The 14901-nt window shown below is 42.7% G+C and overlaps 1 protein-coding gene across 2 annotated transcripts in view; it reads left to right on the top strand.

Moving 5' to 3' along the window:
• Positions 1–14901, top strand: part of Ryr3 (ryanodine receptor 3) — a 542105-nt gene that overhangs the window by 413706 nt on the left and 113498 nt on the right. For both annotated transcript variants that reach the window (XM_029469442.1, XM_021156945.2), the window contains 5 exons: positions 5121–5211; positions 7441–7581; positions 8452–8615; positions 10558–10636; positions 14375–14464. In XM_029469442.1, coding sequence (XP_029325302.1) covers positions 5121–5211; positions 7441–7581; positions 8452–8615; positions 10558–10636; positions 14375–14464 — 565 coding nt within the window. The remainder of the gene's footprint in view (positions 1–5120; positions 5212–7440; positions 7582–8451; positions 8616–10557; positions 10637–14374; positions 14465–14901) is intronic.

Raw genomic sequence — 14901 nt, 5'->3', positions numbered from 1 at the left:
CGCCTGCCTCTGCCTCCCGAGTGCTGGGATTAAAGGCGTGCGCCACCACGCCTGGCTAAGAGATAACTTTTACACAGAAACAAAACTCTACATGTAAATCAAAACAATCCACCTCCGGGTTTCCGAGATTTAAGCAAAAGGATCTGGTCACAGTGGGGGTGAGGGGGCAGAGACAGTAGCTTTTGCCAATGTACACAGGCATCAAGGGCAGCAAAGAAGCTTGGGGATCTGCAACGAGTCTGCAAGGACAAAGGGTGTGATGCTTTTGAGTAACTGGTATCACACCATGGGCTAGGATCCCAACCTGCTGCTTTAATCCAGCAGTTTCCCTGCCAGGCTGTGAATTAGAATCACTTTCTGAGATCCTAGATAAATATCCCAGTTCCCATATCCCAGCCCCAGGATTCAAAATCCTGAGGGATAGAATCCAGGCTCTAGCATGGATGCTCCTTGAGTAATTGATCCTATTAGTGATATGCAACTGTGCTTGAGAATTCCCAGCGAAATGATCAACAGGCTCCCATTTTAGGGACCAGACAGACATCACTCCTGAATCTTGTTTATGACACATGTCCCAAACACATGTATTAGAAGGCTCATGATAGCCAGAAGAACATTTATCGGAGTTGTTCACCATTCAAACATCAACGAGAAGGCAATCTCAGATAGGTGATATTGTGACTTACCTATTAGACTCTTTGCAAAGAGGATGATAGAAATGCTGGCTGATGCAGGGCAGACAAGACACTCACTGCTAATGAGAATACAAAACGGTGCATCCAGTTTGTCAGACAATGAGGCCGTTTCTCCCAAAACTGTAATTTCAATAATCATATTCCTTGTGTTTACTCAAATTATTTGATAGCTTATATCACTTAAAAATCTGTATGTTTATATAATTATATAATTATATATATATAACATAAATAATTATATTATATAAAAAGCTGATTTTTATATCATGTTAGTCATCATTAACAAAGCTTAAAACAACCAAGATACCCTTCAGTGAATTCAAACAAACAAACAAACAAACAAACCTATGTAAGTCCAGGCAACGGAATATTACTCAGTGCTAAAAAGAACTATTAAGGCACAAAAATGAATGGAGACTTAAATGAGTATTGCTGAGTTGGAGAAAGCCCTTTGAAAAGGCTTCTATTATCAGATCTAGATATAAGACATTTGGAGAAGCAAAAGCCTTTGAGATAGTGAAGTGATTAGGAATTTCCAGAAGCTAGGGGAAAGGAGAGCTACACTGGGGCTCAGAGAAGTTTGGGGACAACGGAAAATATGCTGTATTATCTGTGATGGTACAGCTATGCCATTATTCATTATTCACTATCCATCACAGAGAATGAGCCCCCATTTAAATTTTAGACTTTGCTACTGCTGATGTGTCCCTGTAGGCTTTCCTGTTGTAGCCAATGAAGTGCCATCCTGGGGAACATTGGCAGTGGACAGTGGATGAGACCACACAAGTGGGCATAGAAGGGGCCTATGGGAACTCTGTCTTCCTCTCAATCTTTCTGTGACTCTAAAACTGATAACAAGTAAACTTTAAAATGTGTAAGGAACAGCCTAACATATTTCAAATATAAAAGCTGCCATAAAAGATGTCTTAGTAAAGGTAGCCTACATTCTCTATCTTTGTAACCTTCTAAAGCCCAGAGGCTTCACTGCAAAGTACTATTTGCCCAACATGAGAGGTATAGGGTTAGAAGTTCACACAGACTCAGGGCTCAAAATGGGCTTTCTTTCCAATATATTGTGCTGGCTGGTCTTATATCAACTTGACAAAATCTAGAGTTGTCTGAAAGGAAGGAAGCTCAATTGAGAAAATGCTTCAGGAAGATCCAACTGTAGGGCATTTTTTTAAAATTAGTGATTGATGGTAGGGCCCAGGGCACTGTGGGTGGTGCCATCCTTGGGATGGGTGGTCCTGGGTTCTATAAAAAAAGCAGACTAAGCAAGCCATGGGAAACAAACCAGTAGGCAGCACCCCTCCATCGCCTCTGCATCAGCTTTTGCTTCCAGCTTCTGCCTCCAGGTTCTGCCTTGTTTGAGTTCCTGTCCTGACTTCCTTTCATGATAAACAGCAATGTGGAAATGTAAGCCAAATAAACCCTTTCTTCCCCAAATTGCTCTGTGGTCATAGTGTCTCGCTGCAGCAATAGAAACCCTAAGACAATCCCTTCCAAAACTGTATGCAACCCCACTGACTACTTCATTTATCCTAAAGTTAGTAGCACTGGGGGGGGGAAATTAGGTTAAATAGAAAGGACATAGTCTTGCAAGATAGACAAAAAGCTTTGTAGACACACTGACCCACTAAGAGTTATGGAGACTGGAGTTATCTGCTTCACCACCTCGAAAGGAAGAATTCTGGCCTCATTACTTACCAGTGTGGGCCTCCGCATCTCTCCTCTGGAGACAATGGGACTAGGTGATCCTACAAAACAAGTCCTCTCTGTCAGCGTCAATGCTGTACCAATATGAAGAGCTGCTGCTGTCTTTGGTCTAGCTTTTGCTGAATCTGACCTCAGGTTAGAGCCCCATCAAGAAAGACACTGAGTGTCTCAGAATTAACTCCAAATAGAAAAGCCAGGTTCATGTGACTGGTCAGAACTAGGTGTATCTTCAAAGAAACCAGAGTTTGGGGCAAGTAGACCTGAAATGAGGCTCCACATTCTGTCTCTGTAGTTCAGGGGGCAATGCTCTACTCTTCCCCAACTTAAGCTCCAGGTATGACAGGCAGACCATTCATAACTGGGTATTTTATTATATACCTGTAACAAGTCAGTGTCTTGGTTAGGGTTCTATGGCTACAATGAAATGCCATGACTGGAATGCAAGTTGGTTAGGAAAGGGTTTATTTGGCTTATACTTCCAATATGACTGTTCAGTGAAGAAAGTCAGAACAGGAACAGGACAGAAACCCGGAGGCAGGTGTTGAAGCAGAGGTCACGTAGGAGTGCTGCTTACTGGCTTGCCCTCATGCTCAGCCTAAGTATAGACTTAGGACCACAGCTCAGGGGCGGCCCCACCCACAATGGGCAGAGCCTTCCCACATCAACTGCTAATTAAGAAATTCCCTCACAGCCCACAGCCCACAGCCCATCTTGTGGAAGCATTTTCTCAATTGAGGCCCCTTCCTGGCAGGTGATTCTATATTGTGTCAAGATGGCATAAACTAGCCAGGACAGTCAGTCAACAATAGAGTCGGAGATTTGTTGTCCCCCTTTATTACTATTAAATAGTGATAAGAAACACAGAGTGAATTTTGAGTCATAATTACTAGATTCAGGTAGGACTGTTTCTTTGGGGATGGGTTTTGATTCACCTTTCTTAACCCAGAGCCTTTTATCACAAGGCAAGTTTTTAGGAATTAAGAACACCGTCTTCTTTTAAACTTTGCAGAGACCCTTAGTAAAAATGCAGAGACCTCCTCATTTCAGCCACTCAGCTTAGAATGCCAACTTGGAAACTGCCTGAAGTCACTGGCTGTGTCTTCTGCTTTTAAGTGAGAAGTCTTAGTTTTTAACACATGGGTTCCTCTTTCTTTCTTTTTGCTCATTCATAATTTTCCCAAATTAAAAAATATATATCCTCAGCCATTAAAAACAAAAACAACAAAAAAAGAAGGGTTGTGAAATAGACAAGTTTTGTTCCTTGTCACCTGTATTTGTCCTCCTTATTGAAGGTGCTTTGATGAATTCTCTTGTGCATCTCCTCCTGGTCTTGCCTCCATATCTCCTCAGGTGTCTATGAAAGGAATTTGGGGATTCATGAACTAAAATTATGTGTGTGTGTATACATACATATACACACACACATATATATATACATACACACACACACATATACAAACATAACTTAGTCTGGACAGATGGCTCAGAGGTTAAGATCACTAGCTGCTCCTCCAAAGGTCCTAAGTTCAATTCTCAACAACCACATGGTGGCTCACAACCATCTGTAACGGGATCCGATGCCCTGTTCTGGTGTGTCTGAAGACAGTGACAGTGTACTTATATGCATTAAATAAACAAATAAATAAATATTTTTTAAATGCACTGGAGAGAATCCATAAGAACCTCTTGACTTTCGCTTGGCATCTGAAAAGTAAAAGTTAGCCCCTCTTCTCTCTCCTTTCTCTGTCTCAGAATTTACTTGCACCAAATACCACAGTCATGAACTCAGTAATTTGATAAGTCTTTAATTAATCTTTAATTTCTGTGTTTGACATATACAGAGTTGTTCTGAGAGAAAAAAAAAAAAAAAGAAGCCCAAAGAAGTCCGTTCTAATAATGTGAAATTCCTGGACCAGATGATAATGAGGGAGATTTTAGGGTTGCCTTCAGATCGTACCAGCAGGTGGCGTCGGATTCCACCTCTGCAGCTGGCCCGCTTTATCTTCTTCCTGTGCAGCTACATAGTGAGACTGTCTTTAAAGAAAATCCTTAGTTCTGAGAAGTCGCTGGAGACAGCTATAAAGCCAGCCACGTCTTTCTGTTCCGTACTTTGCACATAATCACTGAATATACTTTCGGTGCATACAGCCCCACATCATCTTCATGCACAGCCGTGCATGAGGTACCCCAATTCATTACCACATGCCTCTTATATTTTAACCATATTCCATTTTCAAACTGGGGCTTTACCATCCACTATGATTTATCCAAGATCTGTGTTAAGACACTCTGGTTTGAGGCTTAGCCCTAATTTATGCTGCTTTTTAAATATTATGTTTTATTATTGGGTGTGAACAGAATGGGTGTGTGCATGTGTGTGTGTAAGTGTGTATGTGTGTGTGCATGTATGAGTGTGCCTGTGTGTGTATGTGTGAGAGAGAGAGAGAGAGAGAGAGAGCATTCCTGTGCTCCAGGGAACATGTAGAGATCAGAGAACAGCTTTCTTTAGTTGAGTCTCTCCTACTCTGGAATGGGAAGGGATCAAATACAGGTTTGCACTCTAAGCATTCTAGCCCACCGAGTCCTCTTGCTGGTACTAATATGTGCTTTTTCCCCCCCCCCATTGTCCTTTGTTTCTCCTCCCTTCCTCTCTTCACCGTTCTGTATTTACTTTGTCCCATCTTTCTGTTTTCTTACTCTATACTGCAGTCATTTGAGACCTTCCATGTTACAGCAACTCCTGCGCCGTCTGGTTTTTGACGTACCACAGCTCAGCGAGTACTGCAAGATGCCCCTTAAGGTAAGCATCATGCTCACCAAAGAAGTGCCGTTCATGACACAGGTGGGGGTGGGGCTGCACAGAGGGCACACAATTAGAGAACCGAAATGTGTATTCAGTTTTGACAGCTTGACAAGTTGCAATCCACAAAACCAATCCAAAGCTTGGATGTTCATTCTCAAAAGCATGGGTTTACTGTAGTCATTACCTGCTGTGATTTTCTTAAGTTTTGTTCCACTACTTGATTTTTAAGATTGCTAAAAAAAAAAAAAAAAAAAAAANCAAACTATGTCATGTGGTGTAAAAGGACCTCATGTAGGAATGTAGTGTCACTAACACTTTTCACAGAGAAGGAACTATTGTTTGATGATTGCTTAGCATATTTGAGGCCTGAGTTCAGCTCCCAACACACAAAAATTAGTTAAAAAAAAAAAAAGCTAAAGACCATCTTTCTAATATTTTAGCCAACTTGAAAGAGTTGATTATTGTATCTGATGTTTGTCTCTATGGCTTTGTGTCTTACAATATCAATAGTTACCTTTTCCTTGATCTTAATTCCTGTGAGGTAGAGGTATTGTTACCACTGTTTTACTGTTGAGGAAAATGAAGGTTAGAATCTTTGCACTTAAAATCAGTGAAGAGAACTTAAATATAAACATGGCTTCCCCACTGTATCATGGCTGCTTCCTGCACTTCTCAAGCTAGCCTCACTGTTTGACTGGCCATTTGCTTTGGCTTGGGCTTCCCTGTGTTTTCTCTCTCTCTCTCTCTCTCTCTCTCTCTCTCTCTCTCTCTCTCTCTCTCTCTCTCTCTCTCTCTCTCTCTCTCTCTCTCTCTGCCTCTCAATTATTACTTCTTTTAGTATTTTGTGTGTACCAGAATTTTCCCTACATGTATGTCTGGGCAACATATGCACACAGTACCAATAGAGGCCAGAAGAGGGTGATAGCTTCCATGGAACTGGAATTATACACGGTTCTGAGTCTCCACTTGTGGCCAGGAATCAGATATGCCAGGAATCAGACCAGGGTCCTCTGAGAGCAGCCAGAACTCCAGCTCTCCCTATGGTCTTTCGTTCAGAGGATCTAAAATGTCCCTTTCCATCGCGGTTTTGTGCTTTTTTTCCCTCTTGTTACAGATGCTTTGAATTTCTTTTTCTTTTTTTTCCCTATTAATGAAAAGAACACAGAATTTTATTTATTTATTTTCTTATTCCTATAACTTGTCTCTTATAGCCCCATATTATGTAGTCCTGGGTAGGATCAAAGTTGGTGGCCATTGCAGACCAGCCACACTGACACTTTCCTTCCGTTTCTTTTCTTTTCTTTTAAGAAATAATTCAAGCAGGGTTTTAACAGGATATTTATTGGGGTTACTAGAACTCTCAGAAGCCATTGGTTCAGTCCCATAACCAGGCAGGAAGCTTTACACAATCACAGAGGTTCTCAGTTCTCCCAGGACTCAGTTTTCCTTCTAATGTCAGTAGCTCTGGATCTTAATCTGAGTGTCCTGTTGCTGAAACATGTGATGTCCTAAACTTGGCACTGTTTCTCTACAGACCTCTGCTGTCAGCTGATGCTGGCTCCTGAGAGGCATTGCTGGGACCACGAAGTAAAGTCACACTAACGTCTCACATGATAGGCATTCCCCCCCCCCCCCTTAGATGTGGCATCTACTAGAAATGTATGTTACTAGTGTAGTGTGCCCTCTCCTGGTGAGCTATGGAACTGATGTCCCCCCATTAAGTTGGATGAGGGCCAGGGAGAGACCAGAAAGCCACAGACAACCATCAACATTAGTCCTCAAACCCACAATTCTCTACCCACTCTCCCCTCCCCATGTCAGCACAGCCCTGGATATTCCAGAATCGTCTGTAATCACATGAAACTATTCGCACATCTGACTGACTAGAACAGCACACTGAGACTCCTTTCAAAGGGTAACGTTTTCTCACTTCAAGCAGGATTCACTGCTCTCCATTTTTCAGTAACTACCTGGGAGCACATCAAGAGGCAGGAGCATGAATCAGGCAGATGCAGCTCAGCCTGGCTCATTAGGTGTGAGAGAAGACCCTTCCACACAGGCATCTGAAAAGCCTCTCTGTTGACAACCCAACTCCTTCAAATACTGGTTTACCCCACCACCACCACCACCACCCCAGGATTTCCCACTCTGTTTTCTTCTCCCTGCATGTCTCTGGTGCCTGCGGATGTCCTTGTGGCTGGTGCCCTCCCGTCCTGACACTCCCAGCTTCTGACAAATCACTATGAGCAGTGCTGGAAGTATTACTGCCTGCCTTCGGGATGGGGCAGCTATGGGCTGGCTGTGGAGGAGGAGCTCCACCTCACTGAGAAGCTCTTCTGGGGGATCTTTGACTCCCTCTCCCACAAGGTAATGACTGCTTCTTGAGGAAACTGTGACCCTGGTGACTTAAGCATGCAGGAACTAACATCCGTTTGCTTTCACTCTTTTCTATGGACTGCTAAGGACCTCACAAGCCTATCATGTTAATTCTTTAAGCCCCTCCCCCACCGGCTCCCCAAGACACCTGAACAGGAACTACCTAATCCTCAGAGTCATTACATGATGTGCCAGGCTTACTGAGCTTACACATGGGAAAGCAGCTACCAGAGCAAGTTCCAAAAGCACTTTCTGCTTCCAGTTCAATAACTTAACACTCTTGTTGTTTTCCTCTGTGGAGTGTTATAGTCCGGTCCCATTTCCTGTACTATCTGATGGAGAATGTGACCAGATGGCTCAGACTCTCCCTCCACCTTGCTGACCTGTGTCCCCTCAAAGTCAGAAGAAAGCCTGCCTTCCTTCCTTAAGTTACCTTTGTCTGGGATTTATGTCACACCAGTGGGTAAAATATTAGTACAAATCTCTACCTACCACTTCTAAGATTTTCAAAGTTCCCTCCCTGGTCATAGGTTGGGTCATTTCCCATAACTATTCTTAGCAGGAAAGTTTATAACCCATTCTAGCCCAGGGAAAGCCATCTTAACCTTGGATATTTTTTAAATTTATTTGGAATAACATTGATTTAGACCTTTAAAATTCTTCAACTTAAAGTGAATGGCAACTTGGGGGCTTTATAGGTTGTCATTCCATCCTCCAAGAATTCTTTAGTTTTCTGTAGAGAGTATAGAAAGTCAACCTGCAAATGCATCCTTTGTGTCTATTTCTATTGGTAAGAGAATGATTCTGTATGACAGCTGTGGTTCTGGTCTGTCTATTGGAGTGCTCTGTTTTTCCTCACAGAAATATGACCTGGACCTTTTCCGAATGGCCCTGCCTTGTCTCAGTGCTATTGCTGGGGCCTTGCCACCAGACTATTTAGATACGAGAATTACAGCCACATTGGAGAAGCAGGTCTCAGTGGATGCAGATGGAAACTTTGACCCCAAACCTATCAACACCATGAAGTAAGTTCAACACCACTTCTAAACTGTTTCTATATTCCATACAGTAGCCAATAACTTTCTTTCAGACTACAGTAAAACTTGCATTTTCCCTCCTGCCAACCCTGCTCACCATCTCCTTTGACATTATAAGTCACATCAGGAACAAAGTTTAATCCATCCATATCTGATTATATACTATATTACTTATATCTCAGACTTTTGAGAGGGGTTGGTTTAATACATGAAAGAGACACACTCTCAAAAATAAATGTTGTCTGAGGCATTACAAAGCCCACCCTGATAAGTGATAAAATTAATTTATTAATGAGTTCTTTTCACACACACAAAAAAAAACTTTGTTCTTTACAAATCAGGCCTATAGAGATATAATAATACCAAAACAACTCCATAGTAAGAGCAGAACCTTAGGAAGCCCTCAGTGGTAGTAGAATGCTTGTGGTCCTTTGAGAAATTGGATCTGCTCTTTGCCATGCTAAACAATGCCAGATCTTTGCAGCTACCCTACAGTGGTACCTTAAAATTCCTTCCCATGAGTATCCAGGAGCCTTTACTGTTTCTCAACAGACCAACAGGTGCTCTCATCCAACTGCAGATACAAGTCAATTTATCCTTGGGGCAAAATAATTGCTGTGTTAGATCTTGAGGCACCCCTCCCCAGTTCCAAAGCATGTGTCCAGGAGCAGACTGAGTTCATCCCTGGGTACATTTTAACAAAGAGGACAAAACTCTTCAAAATGAGCAGGAAATGACCGATCCCGTATGATTGCCGGGACCTGTGTTTGGTGACAGAGGTTCTCAGATAGGAGCCTAAACCCTTCCTGGGAGTATCAGCTCTGCTAAAGTATAAAGTTTGTAATTGATAAATTAAGTGCGCATTCCATTGGAGGAAACCTTAATTGAGGGGCTGGTGAGAAACAGAATCGGGCCTCCTACAGGGAAGAAATAAAGAATGTGGTAAAAATGGAAGATTGGGCAAGAAAAGAAAACAGACACTAGCTTTAGAGAAGTTTGCCTTTGTAAAAATGTTAGTGCCCACAAAGCTGATAGGGTAAGTGAAGTGAGGAGCGGATGTGTTACACATTATCAACATCCCTCTCACAATCGAGTGCCAACAACAAGCAAGCTTCATAGCGCTTTGACAGCTCTTGTTGCTTCAAACAAACCTTAGGCATCAGTAAATTGAGTAATGTGAGAACAACACTAGTCTTATCTCTAAAACAAAGCAACCCTGATTACCAGGACACAGAGTCATAACCAGAACCTAATAAAAAGTTCATGAGCCAAGCCTCCCCAAGGACAATGACAACCGTCAGCTGTCTCCATTGGATGAATCACCTTGAGATGCCCCTGTCTCATTGAATTCTAGATTCAAGTGAATTTGATCCATCTAGTCATAGACCTGACCTTGCTGGCCATGCACCTAACTTTGTATGCAATACCAGAAGACCATCTGACACACAGGAAATTGAAGAATGGATAAGAGCTGTTAGGCAAACAGAAATGACAGGCATCTACTGTGTCTCCAAAACACTAGTCACAATGTGTCACTAATTCAAACTGAGAGACAATCAGTATTTTGTAACATCTGACCTTCTAGCTACACAATCTAGACTGGAGCTGTAGGATGACAAGATTCTCACTGACAGAGACCAGAGCTGGCTCTGTAACCACAGTGGAGCCAGGAGAGCCCAGATGATTCTGCAGAGAAACCCTGTGGTCAGACCTGGGTGGGTACCTGAAACACAACACTGGCCTCACCACCCTGCTCAGTAGTATCACTGTGTCTAAAGTAGCTTAAGCTATGTGATGGGCAATCCCATGAGTGACAGTGAATCCCATGAGTGACAGCAAAGTGCTACTTCAACCTGCCATCTGCCATGTCTAGCTAAAACACTTATGGAATCTATAATGGTTTGTTTTGTTTTTTTGTCTCTCAATTCAGTTTTTCCTTGCCTGAAAAATTGGAATACATTGTCACCAAGTATGCTGAGCATTCTCATGATAAATGGGCTTGTGACAAGGTAGGGATTATCAGCCGATTGGCAATTGTCAGGAAGAGGGGGGAGGGAGCCCAAGAACATTACTGGGTGTGATCCTGGAAATCTGCCTGATTTGTCTAAAGTGACAGAGTCTCCATGCCAAGAGCATTCATTATTTCTGGGCAGCAATTTCCTAGGGCTGGTAGAGGTCAGCAAAAGAGGCAGTGGCAGCTGGTGGTGCTCATTTGTTGTGTTCAAGAAAACGAACAATTCTGGAAGTGTCAATAGCTTTCTGATCATTGCATTGCCTGGAGTTTATGCCCTAACACATCCTTGTGTGTGCTTAACACACATGCTTCATTGGGCGGGAAGCTTGTTGTTTTTTGTTTTTTTGTTTTTTTGTTTTTTTTAAACTCACTGCTGGAAAAGAACAAGTAAAATTGAATGTCTCACTCTTCTGTTTGCTTAGGAAGCTGAACCGTATTCCAGAAAGGCCATTGAGGGTCTTCCTTTAGTGGAGGCCGCTAGAATATCTAGGCACTTGGGACATCTGCTGTTAAAACTCCTCCCACGTGAAGTTGGGCTGCTTAATAAGTTTAATTGCTGTACCAAACCATGCTGGATTGGAGTGAGCAGCCATTGAAGGATGGGACCATTGCTCGGCTTGCAACAGTGGACATATTTTTAAGGCAGGGCCATAGAAAGTCATTTCCCTATCGTGTACTTATAGATAAAAGGAAACCATGAGCCAGCATCTCAGTTCTATGTGGAGCTGTACTCATCTCCAGTTCTCTCAAGTGTTCCTACTTACGCTGATGACAACAACCACTGAACTGTAGAATAAGCTGTGCCTCATGATTTTAGACCAGGATGGGCAAGCCTTTTCTGTGTAAAGGTCATGGAAATAATCAAATAATCTATAATGAAATGGGCAATGAACATTTGCAGCTCTGTGGGTCAGACAGCTTCCATGGCCACAGCTCATTTCCACAAAAGTAGCCACAGACAAAATGTTGACAATAAAAGAGGGCCCGTGTGACAATAAAACTTTATTTAAGAAAAAACAAAAGAAAATAAAACAAAAAATGGGCTGTCAGCTGGATTTTCTTACTCTAGAATATATGGTTTTCTAATCTCTAGTTTCACTGTGGCTACTTGTCCAAACCATGGATTGAGGAGAAGCAGTGTTCTATGAATCCACATCCATAGTTCATCCATCTCCAAATTGGGTGGATTTTACCCCTTTGACTCTTTATGAATTTATACAGCACCCACCGTCCCTTTGCCATGACTTCACTCCCAGCTGTGTCACCTCTGGCCCCAGAAACTGTGATCGTCTGGCTGGCTTCCTCATGCAGACTTATTTTCTCCAGTCTTTTCTTCACACCACAAACAAGTAATAGTTCCAATATGCATATTTGGTCACATGATATTAGTAGTTTTTCTGTCCAGCCCCTGTCCCATCTTAAAATTCCTTAACAAGCTCTAATTCTTCTTAAAACAAAGGTCAAAATCCCCAAGTAGCCTAGTAGTGCTGCCCTGCCTGACCCTCAGTGAGATCTCCCCTTTGTCTCTGCCCATAAGCCACTCCCTGAGCTTTTAGATCCTCTGCCACACACTCTACTTGTGCACAAAAAACTTCCCTGACTGAGCAAGGTTGTCACTTGCCATCCCTAAGTCACCCTGCAGGTGACAATTCAGATATGCATTCCTAAGCTGACACTCTCCAAGATTTCTTGTATACCGGTCATCTTAGTACCTTATTCTTTTCCTTCACAGTATTTTTAAGATATTTATAGCCGGGCGTGGTGGCACATGCCTTTAATCCCAGCACTTGGGAGGCAGAGGCAGGCAGATTTCTGAGTTCGAGNAAAAAAAAAAAAGAGAGAGAGAGAGAGAGATCTCTATATGAATATATTAATATACCTATAACAGTTCCACATTCATACATTTAGCCCAGTTATCATATCTACTAGTGTTTGATTAGTTGATTAGTATTGCTCCCTGATGCCAGTGTGAGGGGTCATGAGGGCGAGGATATCTGCTCAGCATTGCGCAGTGGTGCTGGTTATCTAACAAGAGAAGAAGAGTATTTCCCCTTAACCTCGAGAACCTCTTCCTGGGGCTGGGGAGAAGGCTCCATAGTTAAAAGTATAAACTGCTCTTACACAGGACCTAAATGCACTTCCAGTACCCACACGAGGCAACTCACAACTGCCTCTCACTCGAGCTTTGGGAGCTACATCACCCTCTTCTGACTTCTGAGGACACTGAGCTCACATGCACTCACACATATATACATAATTAAAAATTTTTAAAGTACCACTCTTCCTACAGGAGAAACAGAATTATGCAGCCACAGTGCTACAGATTATACAGTTCTATGATTGGCATGAGCACAGGGTTAGACCACATAGGAGTATCAAATCCCACAGCTGGTGTCCAGAGATGCAATCTAGAGTAGTAGCATTATAACCTATTATAAAAGATGGATAGACATTCATCACATGGAAGGGATGAATTTATTGCCGAGTCAGCACATGCAGACCAAGCACGGCAAGAGAGAATTTATCAGCATTGGGGAACCACAGAGCTAGAATATGAAGTAGAACATGGAAGAGGGTAGGAGATACATGTGGAGAGGTTTTTTCAGATTTAGAAGTCATATTAGAGTTTACATTTTTCCCATGGTAGAAAGTGACAGTCAGAAATCATAAGAAAATAGAACTCTCTAGCAGAACGATTTGGGTTGAATATCACCTAACAATAGTAGAAAATTAATCCACGAATAGGTGACAGATTGGAAGCAGGGAGAGTGCTCAGGAAGCTACTGGAGTCCTCTAGGTGAGCTCAATACTACGAAGGAAGCCAGCGGAGAGAGGTGGGCAAAGGGGTGAGCCTAGGAGGCAGAGAGATATCAGGTACGCTGTGAAGTAAACAAGGACTCCTCTGTTAGAGCATTAAAGACCAAGTAGGAGCTTGAGAGGGGTCAAGAAACCCAAGAGGAGGGGGCATTTAAAGAAATGACTGCTGGGTCCTGCTCAGACACACTACTGAGCACATCAGGCAGGGCCCAGCCCACAGTGTTTGGAAATCAGGGGTTAGCTTCTCTCTAGAAATACTGATTTAACATCCTTCATCAGGGAGAACTGAAACCACAAACCTAGACAAAGTAGCCAGGAAGTATGTGTTTCTTGGAAAGGGATAGAAATTTGGAGAGCATACACATTGACAAGCAGAGATTGAGAATGGAAGGAGCAGTTAGGAGTTTTAGGGTTTTGAGGCCGGGGAAATGAGGGGCTTCTACTGAGCTCTGTATCCACGGTGCCTAGGACTCTACTGAAAAAGGTGCCCTCCAATGGTGTTTTACTGTCTTCAGCTTCCATGACTCTAAAAAGTATGCACTGCTGTGATTTTGCCAAGCAGCTACCTGTACAGAGCAGGTGGTAGACCTGGTCCCCTCTGAGTGCTACCTACTGATCTTGCTGTGAGTTTGATACCCTGTTCTGAGGCACAGTGTTCTCAGTGTTTGCTGAAACAGCCTTCTAAGTGGCTCTAAAATTTACAAGCAAATAAGTGAAGAGGACAGTAGCTGAAACAAGAAGGGATACAAGAGCAGAGGTCAGGATTCTGGAGGCACAGACTTGACAGCCTGAAAGGATCAGTTAGACACTTGCTAAGGGACTACTTAATCTCTGTCATGATCCATTATGCTACTTGAGAAAACAGGCAGAGATCTGGGTCATCTAGCTGGCTCTTTGAACTGAGAACTTTCTACAGAGTCACAGTGGATGGAAATATGGGATTTCTCTGGATGAAAATGTGAAGACCCACCCGCTAATACGGCCCTTCAAGACATTAACAGAGAAGGTAAGAGACAGGATTTGTAACCACATAGCTGTGTTATGTATGCCCTTCCTTTGGGATTGGGTCAGAAAATTGGTGCCTCTTACAGTCCTTAGCAGGTTCTATGAACTGGCAAACTGGCCCTGTGTGCCACTTCTCAAGTCCCAACTTTCTATTCTTTGGCTCTGAGAAACCATGGGTGAAAGAAGACCAACTTAGTTCTTACAGGTGGCCCAAAATGTGTTCTTCCTGCAACTGACCTAGGAAGAGGCTTTGTTAGACTATTAAGCTATGGATACAGGATGAAGAAATTGCTAGGAAAAGATTTAGACCAAAGAGAGTTCTGCTATGTGGAATACAGAAAATCCCAGTGAAAGTAGAAATGTGTCGCTCCTTTGTTCTCATTCTCTTGTGTTCTCTCTCTCTCTCTCTCTCTCTCTCTCTCTCTCTCTCTCTCTCTC

This window comes from Mus caroli, chromosome 2 (genome assembly GCF_900094665.2).
Source record: "Mus caroli chromosome 2, CAROLI_EIJ_v1.1, whole genome shotgun sequence".
Classification (NCBI taxonomy): domain Eukaryota; kingdom Metazoa; phylum Chordata; class Mammalia; order Rodentia; family Muridae; genus Mus; species Mus caroli.
This window is presented reverse-complemented; position numbering and strand designations above follow the sequence as displayed.